Here is a 22,821-nt window from a genome sequence, read left to right as displayed (position 1 = left end):
CGAAAATGGCCTGGAGGGGGGCGTAGGGGCAAAAAGATAAGGGCGATGATCAGAAAAGCTCCAACCTACGAACAGATGCTTTCTGTGACTTTAATTCGCTTTAGTGGCGCGTATATAAGCCACAAAAAAGTCAAATTTTAATCAGCAACAAAAGTTAAAATTTAAGTGTATAAATATTCAGTAAAAAGCCACACCTTTTCGATTCATTCCCATCTGTAGGCACTTGAGCAGTCGGCAGAACTGACATCGGTTACGCTGCTTGCGCGACATGACGCAGTTCTTGCTACGAGTGCAGCGATAGACGCGCTTGTTGCATATGCTGCGCTTGAAGAATCCCTTGCATCCCTCGCACGAGATAATGCCGTAGTGAAGGCCGGTCGCCTTGTCCCCGCAGATCAGGCAGCTTTTCACCTCCTTGCCGTCTTCTGTTGGAAAACAAAATAAGCGGGTTTAAAACACGACGGCCTAAGAAGCCGGGATCGGCGTTGCAAACAGTTAGAGTTAGTTGCCCAACATGTTGTCCTGTTTTTTTTTTTGTTTGTTTTTGCGTGGCACTGGGGCAAGCCGTGAAGCACCGTTTATCTCTCTTCGTAAAACAAAAACTAGTGGGTTAAGCGCTGTGTTAGGTTGGATGATAATGTTAACTGGTTTAAATGATAACTGGAATAAAAAGTACAGAAGTAAAAAAACAGTTCTGAACCTATTAACGTCTATCATAATAAGAAGTACAATCAGTAATATGAAAAACAATAGTGGCCATCATAGACGAAAAGTTACATATTGGGACAAGCAAAACCACAAAGGTATTGGGACAAGTGTCATCCGTCCGTCCGGTGATTTCAGCGACAAAAAATAAAGTTCATTAAGGCCAAGAAAAAGACCAACACAGAAGTAACGTTGTGGAAATGATAGAAATTCGACATCGAGGTGGAAACTTGAGTGATGGCTTGCGATTCAAATTTCCTTAAAAAACGGTGCCAGTTGCCCATTGACCCCGGCAGGAACTTCCCGGTCTGCTGGGCAGGCGCCGACCGAAAGGCCTTGATTAATCGCGGAATATCCAAACGCGATGAGGGGAACTTGACGGACAAAGTTACCATTACGGTCAAAGCTGTTAGGGGGCGTGGCTGGCATATTGGCCCCGCCCACCTCTAGACTTTGCGCCGTGCACATTGCAGTTCCGAGTAATTGCAAGGGAGAGGCCAGGTGCTGTTTTGCATCGAGCGATGGCCGCGACCTAGACGGCGCGCAGTAAGATCAGACGTCTGCATTCTAGACGCCTCGTTTGCATAAAACCAACGAAAAGGGAAAGGACTTGAAATCGAGCTCCCGAGCTATACCAAGTCCGATTGGATTAAGTCTTCATGGTGCAAAAATGTCTTTTGCTCAAGTTGTTTGCTTTTCTTTTTATTTTATCACGCCTTTTGAGTGTTTTAATAATGATATATGTTTAGGCCATGCGGACATACTGATTAACTTTTGCCAGACTCGCTATAATTATGACTTGGACTGGGACTTGACTTGTTAATTATTTAAAACGACTTGACTTGGACTTAATTTATTTACAAATGACTTGACTTGGACTCATGACTTGTTCACAACTGCTGACGACGATCAAAAGTGCGCTTTTTAGGTGAACTCCGCAGACAAAAGCTTAACAGAGGCAGATGGCAGTTGGCACACCAAAGTGAGCGGATGCAAATTTGCCTTTAGCCCCGCGAACCCACTCGGGGAAAGCGTGTCAGTCAATCATCGGAGCTCAGGTTAGGGCGACCCACGCGCGCGGTCTATTATCTCGCCTGAGGAACAAACGACGCCGGTGCCGCCCTGGTTCCTATGCTCCCCTAGACCCGGAAGGATACAGTTCATCCTCAATGCAAGGCGCGAATCGCGACCCCAAGGGCCCTCGTTTGTGTATAGCGATTTTTTTGTTCTTCTAGGGGCAGATTGCGGTGCCCCCGGGTCAAATGCTCTTGCTGTAAACAACGCAACGGTGGAAATTCGGAATCAACTCTGCGTTTCGACCGTAAGCCCGTTTTTTTTTTATATCGTTTTATCGCGTTAAAGGGTGAAGTCATGTTTGCAAAAGGCAACATCCAGGGTTGCTGTTTCGCCCTACTTTCTAAATTTAGCTTTTTTTAAGTACTTTGTTATCTAGAAAAATATAATTATTTATACAAACGCCATATACTTTAACATTCCCTTATCTTAAACACATTAATTGATAATGAATTGCAAAGCGAAAATGATAGAGTAGATCAACAATAATTAGAATCGGTAAGAACAGGAGTATCATTTGATTGCCTTGCAATGTCAAATTCAATTACCATGAAGATTTTGGTGCTATTAAGCCCTTATTTTGGCGTCCACATCGACCGAAACTCTGGCTATGATGCTGTTGTACCTCAAATAATCCTTTTCCATTGGTCGTGTTTACAGGCCATAAACGATTGGCCGACGCTTTAGTTAATTGGAGGTGCTCAACCGTCTACTACGGGCAAACTGGGTCAACTCTCACGCCAGAACAACGGCTACAGCGGGCATTGTCAATGTGCGATTAATGTCGACTCACGGCCATTGTACAGGTGCCGTTCTAAAGGCGGGCGCGAACGCCGAATGCCAAGGCGGTCATTAGCGCCAAATCAGGCGTTTAAGGGTTACACCTGCCCTGATCGCTTTCGCAGGGAAAGTCTCGCAATTACTGCACCATGACCGACTTTGGACAATTCCGGCTGGAAAGTGACTTAGCCTGTTGTCGTTTTTGTTGATATGACATAGCGTGATTGCATTGGAAGCGAAAATAGACTTTTTTGACTGAGGGATGGGAAATTTTGCACACAAAAAATGGGGTGGTAAAAAAACTCTTTATGATAATAATAAATCGGTATGCATTTTATTAATAGGAAAGTATGGGAAGTTTTGCGCTCATCAAACCGCCAACCTACGCGCTATATATAAACTGTTGCTACCAGGCATAGTAATATAAATCAAACAACAGCTCCTTCTCTGGAAATTGTACTTCTTAACCAACGTTTTGACAACCTATTCAAGTCGCCTTCGTCAGGGTAAATGACGCCGAATCGAGAAGCTGTTTCTTGATTTATACCTTGTGTTAGGGAGCATAATGGTTGGTAGTAAGACGTAATAAGCCCATACAGAAGTATATCATTTTGAACGTTTCGAATAACTCTTTATTCATTTTCAACATCATGAGAAGGCACTGATTCTTTATAGTATACACTGCTGAGGCAGGTATACAGTATCAGTGTTTTCTCCTAATGTTGAAAATAAATAAAGAGTTATTCGAAACGTTCAAAATGATTGCAATATCATCATTTTTTTTTTTTTATTTCGGTGTCTATTTTACCGCGTTGGGTTTTCGATGTAAAAACGACGATTTTCAATAAAGAATTATTCGAAACGTTCAACATCTGTATGGGCTTTGATATTCTCCTTACGACTTTGCATTATGCTGTGAGCGCTGCGGTTTTCTGATGACCAATGCAAATCTTGTGAGCATAATGGTTGGAGGTTGTAGTAAGACGTAATAAGAATATCAAAGCAAACGTTTCGAATAAAACGTTCAAAATGTTTCCTACTTCTGTATGGGCTTTGATATTCTTGGTACGACTTTGCATTATATTTCGGTATAAATTCATTTTACCGCGTTTGTGAGCGCTGCGGGTTTTCTGATGACCGATGCGGCGTAGGCGGCGAAGGAAAGGTCGGCACAAGCGTTGCGAAAACAGGCCCGGATATGACGTCACACGAGGCGTTGTGACATCGGAAGCGCGCGTCGTGGAATCACGCGAGCACACGCACGCACACACGCGCGAACGTGACAAAGGAGCGAAGGCCGCGTCCAACGGGCGGAGGGGAAGCGGTAAAATGGGAAGTCGCGAATCGACAAAAACGCCGACGTGGTTGAAATCTTATGATAACAGTCCGGTGATTACAATGCTGAATATAGTGAACAACGCTATATCAGCCAGAAAACACAACCGGTGTGCTTGCTTGCTTGCAAAACATAGTTGTTTTACTAAACTTGGAACTAGCAAATTTTGGCGAAAAAGTTTGAAAGTAATTTTCACAAAAGTCATTTTTTAATTTTTAATCTTTTTTAATTTAAAATCTTTTTTTCAAAGAGCAGGTCTTGTGACACGGGTCCGGTTTTTTTGACAATGCTAGTTTATTTAATAACAAAAATAAGTTATTTTGGCATATATTGTTAAACCAACGTTTCCGCTTACTATTCGGAAAGCCTTCATCAAAAAATAGTTAGCCGAAACGTTGGTTTAACAAATATACCATAAGAACTTATTTTCATTATACTATGCCTGGTAGCAACGGCATATTTATAGTCGATTTACTGTACCTACTTAAAACACACAAATTTTCGCGCAAATAGTTTTTTGTTTGAAAAACGGAAAAAACAGTCATTTTTTAATTTTACGATTTTTTTTAATTGAAAATATTTTTATTAAAGAGCAAGTGCGTGTGTATAGTCACCAGCGCGATGACAGGAGCGATGTTTAATTAATTATCATCGCTACTATATCGCGTCGTGCCGTTACGTCAAGGGTGCGCAATTTCGGGTCGACCAGGGTCGCTTCTTGTGGTTTGATCGCTGTAAAGCGTCGATGTCGGCCAAAACAAAGGACAACATACCGAAATGTCGCTATGGTTTTAAACGAAGGCACACTAACGCGTTTTTAGGTGTAAGAAGTTATACACAGCGTAAATTGAAGAGCTCTTCGCTTCGCTCCAATTTCAAAAGGCATAATACCTCGTTTGTTAGTGTCAAAATTGAATAAAAAGCGTTTTTAAGAGGTTCGAGTTCAGCTCTATATTCAAAAGTGGTAATTAATCGATTGCGAGTGTCAAAAGTTAATACACCGCGTATTTAAGAGCTTCGCATTTATTCCTACATTAAAAGAGAAAAAAGACGCGTACATAAGTGTAATAATTGCAACCATAATACAGCGTATCAACGGCCTTTCAACAACAACCGAGCACCCGAGTCAATTCGAGCCCCGACGGTTTTGCTGACGTCACCGATCGACGTCACAGACTTGGCGGGCGCAACGTGACCAAGCGTTTTGCTGTGTATCGGGGGGTTCGAACGCGACTCTGGCGAGAGATGATGCACGCCGCTGACCGACCATCGATCAAGCATCTCGCTTTAAAGGCAGCGTCACGAACAGCAGCGGTAACTGATGTTGTTTGGCCGCGATACGCTCCTGTGTTTATGTTTTGCTGGCACACTTAACGCAAAGGCGGTCACAGACGCAGCAAGGTGTTTGACGCTTTCGTTTGTGTTTTGCTCACTGGCTCGTGTGAGCGCCTGTGACCAACGCAAAACAACTTTGAGTGCTACATAAGCTTGCTTTAAACGTTGGCGGACCCTGTTTTTTGTCCGGTTTTTGTCGGTTCTAATTGTACAAAGTATACAGTCACCTGTCATTAGGTTGGCGAATCATTGTTTCACTCTGAAGGGTTCATTTGGGATTGATCCAGCACCGAAACCAAGAGTGACAAATAATATAACATTTGCACACAGCGACACCTGTATCAATTTTGCACAAACGACAAACCTAAAAACCTAAGTTGATTTTACCGGGAAGGTTAAAGACGCCTGTATGTTGATTTCATAAGGCCTATATTGAACGGATAATCCGAATCCCACCTTTTCTCTCGCCTTCAAACTTATCATACATCGACATTTGGCCGGGCGGCGATTTCGGAGAAATCCCATCGTTCGAGTTGGGCGGGAAAGGAAAATGCTGGCCGTAGCCGTTCAGGTTTCCAAGCACCCCCAGGGAGCCACGCATGTAGGGGGGTACTAGACCACCCAGGCCCCCAGCAGCGGCGGTGGCGGCGGCGGCGCCCCGGGCGTTGAAATTGTGAATGCTCATGGCGATATCGGGCATTGGCGAGTCGCTACTGTTCATCAGGTTGTTGTTGCTGTTTTTTAGCATCATATTGTCGATGAAGGAGCGTTGTGGGGGTGAGACCAACGACAGACCGCTGATTCCCTCCATCCTATGCCTACTCAAGTCTAAACTCATCCTTCGTAGTTCCTTCCGCTTCGGTCTTGACTTGCTTGTTTGTTTGTATAATGCACCAGCGCGCACGGTAGGAGAAGATGGTTCTCTTGTTGTCAGTACAATACACGCGTTAGCGTTTTCTTAGTATCTCTCTTATATCTCTATTGTTATTTCTCCCTAGGCCTCTTGATGGTGTTTTTCAAAGCGGCCGCGAGCGATCTGAAATGAGTCATAAGGCAAAGCGCGTTCAATATCCTTCTACGCATTGACGCGAGAATGGAAAACACATACTTGGTGCAAGGCCGTATCAATACAAACAAGCAAGCATACTAGAATTCACAACTACAGATATCTTTACCATTAATTCATTCGAATTAAGATATACCGACGATGCCTTTGCTGGCAAAATATATATACATATAATATAAACCTTTTCAAATCTTTACTAGAGTATTCTGCTGTTACTGATCAAAAATTAAAGTCGACATTTATCCTGCAAGGGTATCTCGAATATCACATATTTAGTGCTACATCTTTAACAGAGTGCGCTTTTGTAAAGTGGGTAAAAATTAATTCACATTACTATTCCGCCAACGGCAAAACAAAATCAGCTATGTTCATTATGTTTTAGACCGAAAAACGCAGATTTTTTTTTCACTGGACTATTTTTACACTGCATTAAATGCGCAAACTCGAACCAACCGTAAGGGGAATTAACTTGAGTTTATTGTTTACCGCGCGTTCTAAACTCTATAAGGCCGTTTCCGCCTGGGCCATTTTAACCTCAAACATAAACCGTCGCCTCAAAACAACAATAAACAGTCGTATCTAGGCCAAGAGACTTCTCGGCCAGGCGCTGCACAGGAAGAATGATGCAAGCCGCAACACTGGCCAGAAGCAGAAAAATGGGGACAAGCCGAAAAGGTCGCAATTGACAATTGCTGCTTTGCAATTTGCGCATCGCTTTTCGACGTCTAGTCCAGTATTTCTCGTCCCTTTTTCGCAGCGAACCAAAAAATAAAGCGTGAGTACAACAACGAAGCTTTGGCGATCTAATCATCTTTAATGAACTTTTTGCAAGCGATCAAGCATTAGGAATTTCTCCGGACCAATCCTAATAAATCTAACCAAATAAAACTACAGCAGTCGGAGACTCGACCAATCCAAACGGCGACCCAACTTTGGGTGGGTTGAGATGCACTGTCCTAGTCCTTCTTTTTTAAGTTTGTATCCAACTGCCTTCAAACCAACTCTCTGTTGCTCAAAAAGACTCGACTAATCGCCAAAGGAAAGGCGGAGTCGTTTTACAGACCCTAATGCCACTCACGCGCTACCCTTTTTCAACTACAAATATAACTTTCTCGTCTTCAGTTTGTGGCTGGACTGCCTCCAGATCGAGTCTATTGCCCAAAAATACTTAACTAATCGCCAAAGCAAAGGCGGTCGTTTTACAGACGCTAATGCTACTCACTCTCATGTTACCCAACTATAACTATAGCTTTCTCGCCATAAGTTTGTGACAGGACTGCCTCAAAACCGACTCTATTGCTTAAAATTACTCGACAAATGGTTAAAAGAAAAACGAAGTAGTTCTACCGACCCTCTCACTTGCTCGCCTGCTAACCAACTACACCAAACACTTTCTCGCTAACCAAGCGACCTCGGCGCTAACTACTTGGTGTCACGACCACGACAGTTAGCTTAGTGAGTCGGGGACAGAAAACGCTTTCTTGGCACGACCAGCAGGCCGTTCGCGTGTGGGCAGCTCGACAGAAAAATAAATCTGACCGGCGCTCGCCCTGCAAGCCAGTCATCATATGCGTATTGTAGCACAAGCACCAGTAACACCAGCAGTGTGTGTCATTAACGACCAACGGGCGCATCTCAAACGTACTGCATGGCGTCATGATTGCGACGTACTTCGTGATCGTTTGCTCGCCCGGGCCTTTCTTCTTCTTTCTGCGTTTGGTTTTAAAGTACCTCGCGCTGCTGTTAGGACCCCGGCACGCCTGCGCTTCCTGTGCCTGTATATTGCTTAACCAGGAACGTGACTGCCGAACTGACACTGACTCGCCCGACCTCAATGCATTGTAAGGGAATAGCGAGTGATTTTTCTTTCAATCCTGTTTCGCTTTCGGGCAATGACTTTGGGCATTTTAACTTCCGGTGGGTTTTCTGGACAACCCACCGGAGCACAAATATGCGTCCTACTGCTAATAACTGATTTATTTTATCCTGTTTCGCTTTCGGGCATTGACTGCGCATTTTAACTTATGCCCTGATGTTTTACCTAAACAACCCACCGGAGATTATATAACGCTTTTGCACTGATGCGCGTCCTACTGATACAGAATGTTATAAAAACGAATTACAGCTGATTTCTTTCACACTGTTTCGCTTTCGGGGACTGATTGGGGTTTTTCTAAACTTATGCAACGATGGGTTAATTTTGGCGGACTCTCTTGAATAAACTAAACAGCCCAACGAATAAATATAACGCTTTTGCTACTACCAATACGTCCTACTACTAATACAGAATGTTATCAATACGAATTGCCAAGTATTATTCTGCTTACAAGCCCACCCACATCGCACGCCTGGTGCTGCATTTGCATATTAACTTGACCGAAACTAAAACTCAAACCCTACGCTCTTAACTCCCTTTCAAAGTCCTGAAGCACCTTGTTTTTGCCGCAGCAGGAACGAGCCGTGCGTAGTTAGTTGACTCCACATAACATAACGTTGATTTTAATTCACTTAAATTCGTCGCTACCATTCGCAAACAACCCAGAGCGCCCTTAACAGAACTTCAGGCGCCCTTGAGCGCAGCACTCGACCTCGCAAACGAACAAAACCAAGTGCACGTTTGCGGTGACGACCTGATAATGACATCGGCTCGGCACCAAATCGTTCACGTGCATTTTTTTCCGTCCCGGGCTCACCATCAAATACATTAACAGATTGCCAGCGAAATACCCGCGCCGCCTGGGGCCCTGGAGCCGGCCAACAGCCACGGCTATTGTCTCCCGATCCGCGATGCAGCCCTGCGCTAATCTGCCAGCCAGGCGAGCGGCCATTGTCAGCTATTCAATGGCGAGTCGAGAGTCGCCATTTGTCCCAAAGCACAGGCGCGCAAGATCCTGTGTTCTCGGTCGATTCGTACCTTCGTTAGTTGAACCTAATGGTCAGTTTTTAGCTGATTTAGTGCGAAGCGCGTTGGCGACGATTAACCCTCGAAATAAAACTTACGCTTATAGGGCCATGCATTAAACTGTCGCTTTCCTTACGCGCGCCAAAGAATTGGACAAGTTTACTTCATTCATTTTAAAGAGTTTATTCGAAACGTTCAGAATGCTACCTACTTCTGTATGGCCTTTGATATTCTTATTGCGTCTTACTACAACCTCCAACCATTATGCCTCATTGTTTACTTTACAAATGACTTGACTTTATCGTTAGTTGAATATTAAATGACTTGAATTAGATATATAGCCCTTGCCTTACGCACGAAATGTAGTCCTTGCCTTTCATAATCGCTGAAGATAAACATCAAATGATGCACCGGGCAAGAACCGGGGCCATTACGCCCACAAATTACATAACGAACGAGGCACGGGGCATAGCGGCAGCGTCGTCACCCTTGCGCGGAACCAACGCCAGCGAGAATCACGCGGACGAATGCTGAGCGTAACGCGTAAGGCCATCCAGCCACCCAACGTTCGCGCGAGTGCTGGCAAAGTAACGGAAGCGCTCTGTTATTTCCCATTTCCAACGATGCGCTTCTTTCTTTTTGATAGGCCGGCTAATCGCCCACGACCGCTAGCGCAAATGGCGATGCTTATACTAACGCTTATGCTGTTGGTGCTAACGCATTGCCACGACAAGGCGCGTTCAATATAGCAGCCAGTCATATCACGAAGTTAGGCGAAAGCGTAGCGCGGTCGTACCGTGAATCCCCTTAAAGCAGGGGTTCTTGAAACTTTTTTAACGTGGTGGCCCCTAAACAATATTTTTGCTTTGCGTGGGCCAGGGTAGGCAGGGAATTTTAGAGATGACGGCATGAATTGATGTCACAATACAAATCGACTTCAGATATCTGACATTTCTGGTCTAAAAAATGTGTCTAAATTCACATTCATTGACAGTTTTTTAATTACACTCTTTTCTTTAAAAAAATGATTAGTTTCTCAAATATACCTTAATATCTCAAGTAGGTCTTCATGGACCCCCTAAAACTAGTTCATGGAGGATCATAGTTTAATAACCATTGCCTTATAAAGCCTTGCCTGTCGTGCTACAAACCTCTGTCTGCACTTGAACGACATTTTAAACCACAAGGTTCGGTATAACTCGACATTTCCTTGTATCTTACAACCGCGGTTTATCTCGGAGGACGTTGACACACATGCTGTTCTAAGATAAACGAGCGACCAAGGTCGTATGATTCCAAGGTCACTGGGCCCTGGGCCAATCAGGTTCGCTGTCGGACTTTAGATGAGCCAGTGTAAACGCTATTTTTTAGTTTGTTTTGACGCGATTTCTTTGCCAGTTTTAAAGCGTATTTTTTGCCAGTTTTGACGCGAGTTTTTTCCTAGTTTTAAAGCGATGTTTTTACTAGTTTTAAAGCGAATTTTTTGCAAGTTTTGACGCGAATTTTTTGCCAGTTTTAAACCAAATTTTTTGCCAGTTTGACGCAATTTTTTTGCCAATTTTAACGCGAATTTTTCGCCTCTAATTTCGACGCGAATAAACAACACTTAGTAATCGATCCGATGTCGCGCAATGCGAACGTGGCGTGTCGAGTAACGTGACGGGCAGTTTCCGGCGGGCGACGACTGAGCGCTTCGCGAGTGGGGTTGTGGTTGCGCGGCCCCTTCGCGGAAATGGCGGTGGCTGAAGACGTGATAGGCCGAACGCCGGGCTCCGCGAACGAACGAACGACGCCCTTTCAACGCTGAAAGCACCCGAGAGCCTTTGTGTTGTGTGTTTTTTAAGAGGACGGGTCAGCTGGGGTCTCTGTGAAAGCTTTTTGCGCCAAGGCGGCTTGACATGCTATTTTAGGCAAATTTGCCCGAATTTGTAGGTGATTAATCTTGGGGTTTAGAAAGTTTTTTTTTTCATGCTAACTTTTCCTGTTGCGTTAAAAGCAAAGTCCCAGACGGCCTACTAAAGATTAATCTATTATTGTTAATTAGTTTCTGCATGTTTTGCTTTTCAATTCAACTTCTAGGTTAGGTTATACTCCCACGTAAAAACCAAGTTTTTTGCTGTAAAAAAAAATAGTTGTTTTAAACACGAAAAACAACTCGCTAAATAAAACGTTGGAAGCACAAGGAGACGGTCTAGAATCATAGGGGAGGAGGGAGTTTTTCAAAAATTGTTGTTAATGAAGAGTAATCTAAAACGTTTAAAATGCTACCTACTTTGATATTCTTACAACGTCTTACTGCAACCTCAAATATTATGCTCCACACGTTGTTAATTTAGTTCTGCGTTTTGGCGAACCTTTAGAAAGATTTCATTAAAAGCCCAAAATACAGGCATAAAGCTAACCATGGCCGCGAGACAATAGACTTAATAGGCACAAGCGAGATTAAAATGGCAGCCCGTACATTCTACTGGCGCCGAATCGAAACCGCCCGGTTCATTGGCGGACGGCGGGTAGCATCGAAGATGAAACGTCAATCGCGATCCCTTAACAATGGAAGGTGAAAGGTCGTTGCTGACAATAAAGCGGCGATTATTCGATGAATTAGCGCTTCTGCTGTTGCGGTTTGCGGCCAGGAGCGAAACCAGCAATTACTACTACAAGGGGACGACGGCAAAACAATGGCGCGAGGTTCGAACCCGGAGCCTTTGCGTCGCTTTACGACTTGACTTTAAACGACCGCCGTGTGCAGAATTTAATTCAGAAGGACGCTGTTATTTTCGCCGCACCATCGCACTAATGGGGCAATAAAAAAACCTGCCGGCTGTCGGTGCAAATCTACGAGAAAAGGCGAAACTATTCAATTGGTAAAAAAATGCAGTTTTTTACGTGAGAATAGTTACAGGGCGGAAGAAAAAGACGCACGAGAGATAAAAGATAGATAGCACATAACAAGAAACGACAAATATACGTTTGCAAACTGGACCATTTAACTCGAATGCTGCGCGATTCTTATTTCTCAGCGCAATTCTGTTTTCTTCACTGTTTTTGCCGTGTTCTTTGAACTTCATTAAAAAAGGCGAAGTTTGACGTATTTACATCGATAAACCACAAAGCGAGCACAATTCAGTACAGGTTAGCAAATCATTCTCATTTAAACAAAGCCGTTTTGACAAGCTCAGAAAGTTGCGACGCTCGGGCGCCGTCTAACGGGCTCTCAGATTTCAAAAATCTTACAGTTGAGTGGACTTTAATGGAGCGGTGGTTTCCCACATGTGGTACACGTGTCATTTGTGGTTGTTTAATACGCGGATGCGTTTCTATCTTTTGCGAAGTTTCACAAAACTACCGCAAGTCTGTATTGCGACTGTTCTAAGTTATATGCTTTCGGACTCCCCAGCCATAAGACTGACATAAGAACAATGGCGCCGGTCAAACTAGGGCATACAAACGTAGTCAACTAGTCACCCAAGCGATCAATGACAGACCGACGGCCCCCGATCGTCCCATACCCTCTACCCACACCCACAGGTTTGGACGTTGTTTTGGCCATTTAGCCTTTATTCCGATGAATTTAGGACGTATTCCGGTGGATTTGTGCCTTATTTAGACGATGAGGTTCTTTTTCTGTCGTGGATATTACTGCATTTTTGGCTCTATTAATTCGTTGGTCTTAATACTATGGTTTTGTAGATGTTTCAGCTTTATGTATTATTGCTTTTTAGGTCTTATTGTGTTTTTTCATTCTTTCGCAACCACGTTAAGCCGACCTAAAATATGAAATAAGCTGCAAGCGCAAATGTTTTTTGAACTGATTTTTATGGATTTCACGTAAATTTAAGTTTTAAATTTAGGTAATTTAAGTTTTAAATTTAGGCAATTTAAGTTTTAAATTTAGGCAATATAAGTTTTTAAACTTATTTAGGCAATATAAGTTTTTAAATTTAGGCAATATAAGTTTTTAAATTTAGGCAATATAAGTTTCTAAATTTAGGCAATATAAGTTTTTAAACTTATTTAGGCAATATAAGTTTTTAAATTTAGGCAATTTAAGTTTTAAATTTAGGCAATATAAGTTTTTAAACTTATTTAGGCAATATAAGTTTTTAAACTTATTTAGGCAATATAAGTTTTTAAATTTAGGCAATATAAGTTTTTAAACTTATTTAGGCAATATAAGTTTTTAAATTTAGGCAATTTAAGTTTTAAATTTAGGCAATATAAGTTTTTAAACTTATTTAGGCAATATAAGTTTTTAAACTTATTTAGGCAATATAAGTTTTTAAATTTATTTAGGCAATATAAGTTTTTAAACTTATTTAGGCAATATAAGTTTTTAAACTTATTTAGGCAATATAAGTTTTTAAATTTATTTAGGCAATGTAAATTTGGGCAATGCAGTTTACAGCGCGGGGGAAAATCCACGAGGTTGTAGTCGGCCAAACAGGTTGAGACCAACTACATTTTATCGGAAGCAGAGAACATTAACAATAACGGTGCGTTTTTTTATTACTAAATTTTTTGTGTAACTAAAATATAAACATTTACTACAGCTTGTTCCAAGTATTGCCTTTACTCGTCGATCGGTATTTCCGCTATCGGTTTTATTTTTCTGACAACGATATTCAATAAGCCTTATTACGAAAAATATTGAAAAAAAAAATAAATAAATAAAATAAAACAAAATAAAATAAAAACCTCTGCTGAGCACCGTTTCAAAAAAAAAAAAAATCTTCACCATAAAAAGATAATAGTTGGCCATTCGCAGAGCTGACAACATTGCTTCACAAAAGTCAACTCATATTTCCGTCCAGGAAAAACAAACGACTCGTGAGGAATTCTTTTACGCAATCAATTCTAAATTGGCAAGTATATATATAGAGAGAGAGAGCAGTGTTTCCTAATTTTTTTACCTCGCGGCGCACCTGTAGACCTCTTAAACCTGGCTGCGCACCTGGCGAGCAAATCGAGCCCTGATTTATTGTTTCAAACTGGTATTTTCTATGAAATAATTGCAAGTTTGTATTTTATAGGCAACCCATTTGCTTTATCCTTAATTAACTGTGGGATAAATTAGCTAAGCCGAAAAAAACGTAAAAAATAAAAAAAAAAAACGTATACTTAATAGCTAAGATTTTCCCCAATTGACGGCGGCCCACCTTCACCGGTTAAGAAGTGCCAATATAACACAATGCTCCGAGAAAAAACGTTGATGTTTATTGAGAAAAAATAACCTCTTGCCGGTTTGCGTTGTTCGATTTAAGACACAAATATCTATAATCATTTTTTTTCTTCAAGGAACAACTATCTAGCATCGGTTATCATTTTTTTGAACGCAAAACTATCTAGCCTCGTTTGTCGTTTATTCTGCGCTTGCCGAAGCAGCCGCGACCGATCAGCTAACAGGCCGAACCCTCACCACACCAACGTGAAAGATGATGCATCGCCCAGGCGACCGGAAAAGGAATAAGGGCGCTTCGCTGGTGCTCGTCGTACGCGAAAATGCACGAGATGATATAGGAAGGGTCTTAGTCACCCGATGTTCTCAGCGAACCGGCTGATCAATAGCTGGTAAGCTTGCGGCGGACCTGCTGCGCATTATTAAGACCACACAGGGCCGGGAAGCTGGTGCATTTACGGCGGTTACGAAAAGGTATCTTCAAAACTCCCCTAAGCGCGCTGTATAATTTGACCTTGCTTTTTTGAAAAAACAACTGAAAATATTGGTCAGGTTTTCGCAACCTTTTTTGGCTTGAGGAACCTTTCAGAAATTATAAAAAGTTCGAGGCAACGTTGGTCGCATTTTTGCTTAGTGGTTTGCTGTAACTTACAATAAACGAGATTGAAACAGCACATTAGCTGTGCAACAAGGTTGATAAAACCTTTTTTTAACTATTGGCACATTTATCGTACAAAAAAATAGTATCAAGAAGCTTACCGATAGAGCAAAAATCGGAATCTCAAAAGAATTTAAAATATATCTGTCTTGAGCATTAAAAACGGTACCGTAAAGTGCCGCGGCACCCCGGTTAAAAACTATTGCTATAGGTAAGGAGGACAAACGAACAACAGTTATGGCATCCTTATTTAAGCCTTTTTTTTCGTCTAAAAACTCAGTATATCTTGGAATTGGCTGACTGACTGACTGAGTGGAAATGTCTGATGTAAAGCGGAGTTTCCACGGGTCCAAGGATATTCGAAATAGCTCAATTTCGGCGCAATTTATCAAGTCGCTGCCAAGGATTTAAAATACGCTTCTCCACTCTTTTACATGACGAAAGAGACTTTGCCCTTTAAAAGTTAAAAACCCGACAAACACATCTAGGATTACGCAAAATATGCCTTAAAAGCTGAAATTCTTGGCCTAAAGGTGCGCCTCGAAAAATCGCACGACCCACTAAGATCTTCAAGTCGCCGTCCATGGACATCTACTGTATTTTGAATGTAGATACGCTTAACACACAAACAGGACGCGTTTAGGACGGCACAATGTCTACCAGCAACCGTTCGCGTATCCTGCTGTTTGTTTCGTTGTAATTTTCGTCGATTAGCTGAAGACGGAGCTTTTCGCAGAAGACGACCTGGCCCAATGGTTACCACGCGCACGTTTATGAATAACGGCGACGAACAATATGCGCCGGGTCGACAATCCACGAAGACAAATCTATCCTCAAAGCGCGATAATTGTTTTAAAACGATGCTTAAAGTATACCGGACATCCTGTCTAACAATGGACCCGCAGCAAACTGACACCCACATTATCGAACAAACGCATGGTTAAGGATCGGGCGCTGACAGTGCCGCGGTCGACTAACTTAAACCACCAGTGTTGTAAATGAGTCTTTTAACGATTAAGTCTCAGCTTAAGGTATTTAGCAATCCATAGTAGCAAATCCAATCGTTCCGTGCAAAAAATGAAATAAATAAATAAATTTTATAATAAAATATAACACTTAATTCCAACCGAATTTATTTGAAGTCCAAATCAAGTCATTTGTCCAAACGACTAAAAGTCAAGTCATTCAAAAATATCGACTTAAATCAAGTCATTGACTTAAGTTAGTACAACACTGTAAACAACTACACAGCGATCAAGTGTCAAATGCTCTGGCTACCACTTTCGACGTCTTGCTACATTCCTACGCAGAAATAAGCTGCATCTGGCGTATGACCGGCGCAAAAACTGACTTTTACACGCTCGATTTTGCGGTACAAAGCCAGCGACGGCCAAAAGTAGGTTAAGCAGCGTGACCATGACCGAGCTCCTTGCCGGTCGCAATATGCGGACAAGTCGTGCTGGGCGAGCAAGTGGGCTGCGCTGCGATATGAACGTTTACAACTGACCGACTAAACATTGACCCTAAAAGGTGAAATAAATCAGCCAAGTTATAGGGCGTCTAAATCGAACACCAGTCAGAAATTTTCTTAACCCTGGGCGACACTAGTCCTTTTGGCCTATGTTAGAATTTGCAGGGGTGTACCTTAGATAAATTAAGGTAACTGTTCTTAATGTTTTTAATGGCTTCGGTAACTGTTCTTAATAGCTTCGTTCACATGTCGAACGAATCAGACGCTCATCGCGCGATCGCTGCCCTTGACAAGTACGACTTGTGGGGCGGCAAATTAAGCGTTGAACTCTCGACGTCGCGCTCCATGAAATCATGTCAGCTGATCGTTACAAATTCACTAGAATTAAGAGATTGGTAATTCTTTGCAGACGAAATGCATTTGACATTTATAAAATGACGAGTTTTTAAGTTATGACAAAATAATCACGAAAAACATTTTCCTTTACTTTGAACGTTATTTTTGTTATAAGTTTGATTTTTTTTTCAGCATTAACAACGCTATGCACGATGCACGAATGTAACACAGCTTTAATAATAAAAAATGCAGTCAAACATAAAAAACGTCAGCGTTGCGTTTGGGCGAAATTTGCGTTAAACCGCTGCCGTTATATCACCGACCATCGGCGGTTTTGCACCGATGGTTGATTGATGGCAGGCAGTGAACGGGCGGTCAACGGTCGAACTCAAAACGCGCGCGTTTTTTCGGCGGTCATCCGCAAACTGCGGACGCGGGATTTTAGAGGAGGGGGGAGATCAGTTACGCCGCAAACGCTAAAGTTATCGAGAAGCAGCAGAAAAGAAAAGGAATGCTCGGAAAACGACAAACTCTGCAGACCGTCGACGATATTAAGGCAAAGAAATGAAGGGGACATTAATTGATTACTGAATGCTGTAAAAAGAAGATTTAGCAGAGTGGTTTCCAACCATTTTGTTGTCGCGAACCCCTTGCCAGTTTTCAAAATTCTTCCATCGATTGAAAAAAGGTTTAAAGGTGACTCAAAAACACGACTGGTTCACCAAAGCAAATGCCGTTAAAATAATTGTTAAACTGGCGCTTTCATTTACTCATTACACTGCTAATTTGTTTGAATTGTTTTGTTTCTTGTTATTTTTTCGTTCAATAAATAGTATAGCGACCCTCTTGACACCTCGCGATCCCCAGGTTGGGAACCACTTATTCAGCACAAGGAGGAGATACATTACACCATGGCTTTCATGCAGGAGATGTTTCGCTACAGGACACGGGGGTTGTCGACCACGAAAACCGCGTGCATGGTTCCGAGGCCAAACCCGTTTGACCCGCATTCGTTGGCAAACAACAGGCGTCGAAATCGTGCGTGCAAGCGTCAACGCGACACACGTAAAGCGGCATAGCGGTTCGGTGCGTATCGCAGCAATATCGTAGGGGTGGTCGTGAGTCATTTGAACGCGTGAGCCGGCATTACGACGCGTGCGGCGTGTATGACTGGGCGATCGCGGCCTGACAAGCTGCATGAGCGGCAAGCTGCTGATTGATGAGCGGTGACAAATGTGGACTGCGCTACGATTGATGGCCAGCGTGAGTTTTCTTCTTTTTTTTGCGATTGCGATATTGCGTTGGGCGATTTGCGAACGTGACAAAATAGGGTTGTTAAGACAAACCATCAATCCGTAGTGCTTAACAGTTGACACATCAATTTAGTAACCCTATACGTCCCAAACGTTTTCGCTCGCCGAACACCACAAGAGATGAGCGCATTTTTATCACCCTTTTTTGTGTCGTTTTACTTTGCGTGGTGTTGTTAGTTTTGTTACATTCCCTGATGATGGCTTCCTGGATAGTTAACCAAAACGTCGGAAAAACAAATAACCAGAAGAACTTGTTTTCAGTATAGGAACACTACGAGCTTGTTTAAGTTGCAAAACGCATTACGCAAAAACCCAGACCAGTGGAGCAAACGAAATTAAACTTATTAGGGTTGCCTGACGATCTACATCCATATTTACAAGTTGTTTTCTAACAACAAGAAATAAGCTTATGGAACCGATTTTATAAAACCCCAGGATTCGAAGGAATCCAGTTCGATAGATCCAGGTAACCTTAATTTTTTTTGGAGAAAAAAGCGTGTAAAAACCGGTGTTTTGTAATAAGAATAATTAATAGATGATATTTCCAAGATTTTCATACTATTAGGCGTTTCCGAAAACCAAACAGCACAAAAACGCAACAAAATTGTATCAGTAAGCAGCAGCTGACAAACGCTAAAATGTGGAAAACTTCTAACTTTATCGGTGCAACAGGGTCTATGACTGTGTTTTGCAATAAATAATTGATAGTTCGAAGATTTTTATTCGCAAAAACGCAAAAACGCAACAAAAGTGTCGCTAATGTAGGTGGCAAACGTTACAATGGCGAAAGCAATACTTAGATGCAACAGGCTAGCTATTAAGCATCGCCGTTCGCCGAAAGCATCTGGTCATTTTGAGTCATAGTTAATAGCGCAATAAGCGGGAAACTTGCAGATGGGCACAGCACCCAACATTAGCCTTTAAGGAAACAGATGGGCTTCGCTGAGTATTGCCCACGAAAAAACAATTCCTGCCTTTAAAACTGACAACAAACAGACTACGGTGGTAAATGTTTCGATCGTAGTTTTTTTTTAACTAATAGTTAAGTTTAAGTAAAAACTGGAGGGTCGCCCGCACTACATAAGGATGCCTGACAATTAATTTGCTGTCCACAACTTTCAAATCCGGCTGAATTATTAAAAATATTAATCCCATACAGAAGTGGGTATCATTTTTCGATTAAAATGAACTATATTGAAAATGAATAAAGAGTTATTCAAAACGATCAAAATGATATCTACTTCTGTATGAGCTTTGATATTCTTATTACAACTTACTACAACCTCCAACCATTATGTACCAAAGTATATATTTGTTTTTTAGACAGATACATTTAACTTGCTAGAGTCAAGTTTCATCACCATTCGCCTGCACAAATCAAAAGCTAGACAACAATATGGGCTATAACAACAAAATGGCATGCCGCTGCACTATAGGTACAGGAAACGTTAAGACGCGCGTATTAGGCGAAATTGGTCGGTCAGTTACAGAGAACGGCGGTCGTGTAACACAAGCCACGTCCATTTGGATTTGCAGAATCCAGGCAACAAAAACAACAAGTCAATTACAAAGTTCTGTCCCAACCGCGATAACGGCTTTTTTTTAAACGCATTAAACCTGTGGCCTGTAGACACTATACAAGGCGAACTTAACAGATCAATTAGTACAAAACATATTTTGTCAGGCTAACATGGAATTGGGTACACTATGCACGGAACTGTAATGTAGCTTGATAATGAATTGCAAAGCCAAAAAGGTCGAGTAGATCGACATTATGTTGATTAAGACGTTTCGATACGAACTTGTATCATCTTCAGTTAATGTGACAGTTTTAACCTAACATGAAATGTTTCAAGTAAAATATATATTTCTATGTTTAAAAGATATTTAATCGAATAAACACTTTTTTCTTATTGGTAATGTATTAAGTGTGAGAAATGAAAAAGGAACTACTAAAAAAAGCGGTCAATAAAAGGGAAAATTTTGGGTGACACGTTCAAACTCACGGAAGAGCATAAGATGTATATTTGGCCTTATACGAGTGTATGGCGACATCTAGCGGAATCCACGCGCTAGATTCCCTATCGCTGGATGGCGATAAAGCGGAGGATAACGCAATAAAGTGGCCATTTGGTTTCGATCTCGCACAGAGCAACAAAATCCCAAAATCAAAGTGCAGGTAGTTCAATATTAATGATTAAACATCGCCCGTGTGTACCGAGTCGGTGGGTTTACCCACGCTATTTTCCATTAACAATGGCAAAGGGGGACTTGGCTAAACATGACAGCTGACGATTTGACAGGTATAAAGGTGTGACTAGTACCCACAGGCACGCAACAAAGTATTGAGAAAATGGCGTGTGTAACCGTAGTGTTGACATTTTTGATAAAAACTGGTGTGAATCAAATAAATAAATTCCTTGCGAGAAAAATTTGCCGCAAAGGCAATAGGAAAAGTCTTTTCCAAACAAATTAATCTAAAGAACTTATTTTTTTTTCGTTTTAACTAAAATCTAATTACCGTTCGGGTTTAAGCTTTAAGTCGTAACTTGGTGATGTGAAATGGAAACCCTCGAAATGCTTTGCAACTGTGTTAAACAAACGCGGTTTTCGAATGAGCGTTTCGGTCAAGGTTTAGATATCTCGGTGCCACGAAACCGTAGGGTCGGTTAAACATTAACGATTCTAGCAATGCACTTTACATTTCATTCTCCTTCGAAAGGTCGCGAACCGCGGCCGATTTCGAAGCGGACCTCTCAAATAAAACTCGCTTTCAACGCAAAAAGCCTATAGTCAGAGGAATTAAAATGCGCGCGTGCCAAAGGGGCGGCGTGCCATCAGATGCGACCGGATAGGCAGAAAAGGACATGACATTCAAACTGGCGGCCGCGGTCTTGTCACATAATCGATGCTAACCGAATCGAAAGCGCGCCCAACGCTGGACAGGTCTAATGGGAAGACGGGCAAAAAAACGAAGGCCGTTGCGTTTGCGGCGAGAATATAACGCTAGTCGAAATAAGACGGTGGCGTTCTTGTTCTCCAGACTAAACTACGTTAACTCGGACCTAGGCCCAGGACTTTGAGACGCTCGGACAAAGTAAGAAATTGCGACAATTAATAATTCAGATGCCGGCCGAGTTTGCTACTGTTCCTCCCACTTGCTATTTGCACAGAGGAGACATTTCACTTCGTGCCGTTAGGCTTGCGAAGGCATCTGGTCTTGCTGTGTCCAATGCACCTGAAGAGTTGCTGATAATTACGTTAAAGCGTCTAATCAGTCTTATATCCATGCATAACTACCAATGTTGTACCGAACTCAATGACTTGACTCGATTTAAGCCTTTGGGACAAAAATGAATTGAGTTGACTTATATCTTTTGGACAAAGACTTGGGTTAAAATGAAGTGCTTTAATTAGGCATTTCTCATCATAAAATTTAAGAACCCACTGCTCATAATCGGACTAGTTTAACAATTTTAATAGTTTAACGCTCAATTTTTATGACAAGAGCTTGACTTACAATTTGACTTATTGTTTTGACTTGACTGGGACCTAATTTTTTTACAAATGACTTTACTGTGACTTTCGTCTTTTTAAAACGACTTGTTTACACTGATAACTACAGCATTCGGCAATTCAAGGTAAACAACGCTCGATCAATTGAGCCCTTTCCTTTCCAACACACAAAAACGCCGCGGCACGAATGTGGTCATGAGAAAAATTACACGTTCGTCCGCGATTCGCTCAAAACTGACCAACTGCCTTCGCCCTTTGGAGTTGGACAACAGAGCAGCTAAGCACAAAGAGCTTTCTCGTAAAACGCCATGTTTTCCCCCGGCCCGGCATTCAAAGCGCCGCCTCGAAACCACGTCAAGTGGAATAGATACGTCATTGCGAAATTTCCGGCGCTATGAATCATAAATCGGCGAAATATGTTGTTGTTGACCGAACGTTGACCGAACAAGGCGAACATGGCACTTCGGCGCCATTATTTCCAGATGGCTCGCTTTCCCAAGCGGCAAACGACCGTTGGCAGATGATGGGAAATATTAAAACGCGGGCGTGTTGAACTCCCATTAAAAACGCGTGTCCATTTCAAGGCTGCATTTGGCGGACAGCATTAGTTCGGCCCAATTTTGTCAGTAGCGGTGCGGCTAGGTTTGTTTATAAGAAAACTGGACATTTGGCTGGGCAGTTTATTTTTAGTCTTCGGCTGTGCATAGAATACAAAAAAACATGGTGGTTTTATAGCACATATTCTTTAGACTTTCCGGTCTTGATCAAAGTCAGTCATTAATAAGTTCTAGTCATTTAAAATAAAAATATATTTTGCCAAAAAAAAGTTTTTTCTTGACACTGATGATGTCTATTTTTGCGGAGAAATATATTTACTTCAAAGAAACTGGACCTTCGGTTGTTTTCACTAGCTTGTGAATCACCAGCGCAAGTCCAAGGTTCAAAAGTTTACTGACCCACCCACGAGCGCGCAGAATCGCTCGGCTACTTATTTACAAGCTAGGTTACATTTAACTTCAAGGTACGCGGCTGCAAGGCACGGCAGCCAATTCGGGGAATTGTCCAGATTTCATGCTATAATTTCCACATTGCTCGAATCTAGATCGGCATTGATTATTATTATTCAGCTGAAATTTTCACACAGTTCTTGAGT

At 42.0% G+C, this 22,821-nt stretch overlaps 1 protein-coding gene across 2 annotated transcripts in view; it reads right to left on the bottom strand.

The window, feature by feature from the left end:
• Positions 1 to 22,821, bottom strand: part of LOC146157499 (nuclear receptor subfamily 6 group A member 1-like) — a 63,488-nt gene that overhangs the window by 21,007 nt on the left and 19,660 nt on the right. Inside the window, exons 1-2 of one of the 2 annotated variants that reach the window (XM_083386885.1) lie at positions 5,687 to 7,103; positions 195 to 425 (exon numbers count right to left, since the gene is read on the bottom strand). In XM_083386885.1, the coding sequence (XP_083243011.1) occupies positions 195 to 425; positions 5,687 to 6,068 (613 nt within the window). In that variant the 5' untranslated portion in view covers positions 6,069 to 7,103. Of the gene's footprint in view, positions 1 to 194; positions 426 to 5,686; positions 7,104 to 22,821 lie in introns of those variants that run through there. The other variant, XM_083386886.1, reaches the window with a different exon arrangement.

The sequence above is a fragment of the Ascidiella aspersa genome, chromosome 4 (assembly GCF_963924565.1).
Source record: "Ascidiella aspersa chromosome 4, kaAscAspe10.2, whole genome shotgun sequence".
In the NCBI taxonomy this organism is placed as follows: domain Eukaryota; kingdom Metazoa; phylum Chordata; class Ascidiacea; order Phlebobranchia; family Ascidiidae; genus Ascidiella; species Ascidiella aspersa.
This window is presented reverse-complemented; position numbering and strand designations above follow the sequence as displayed.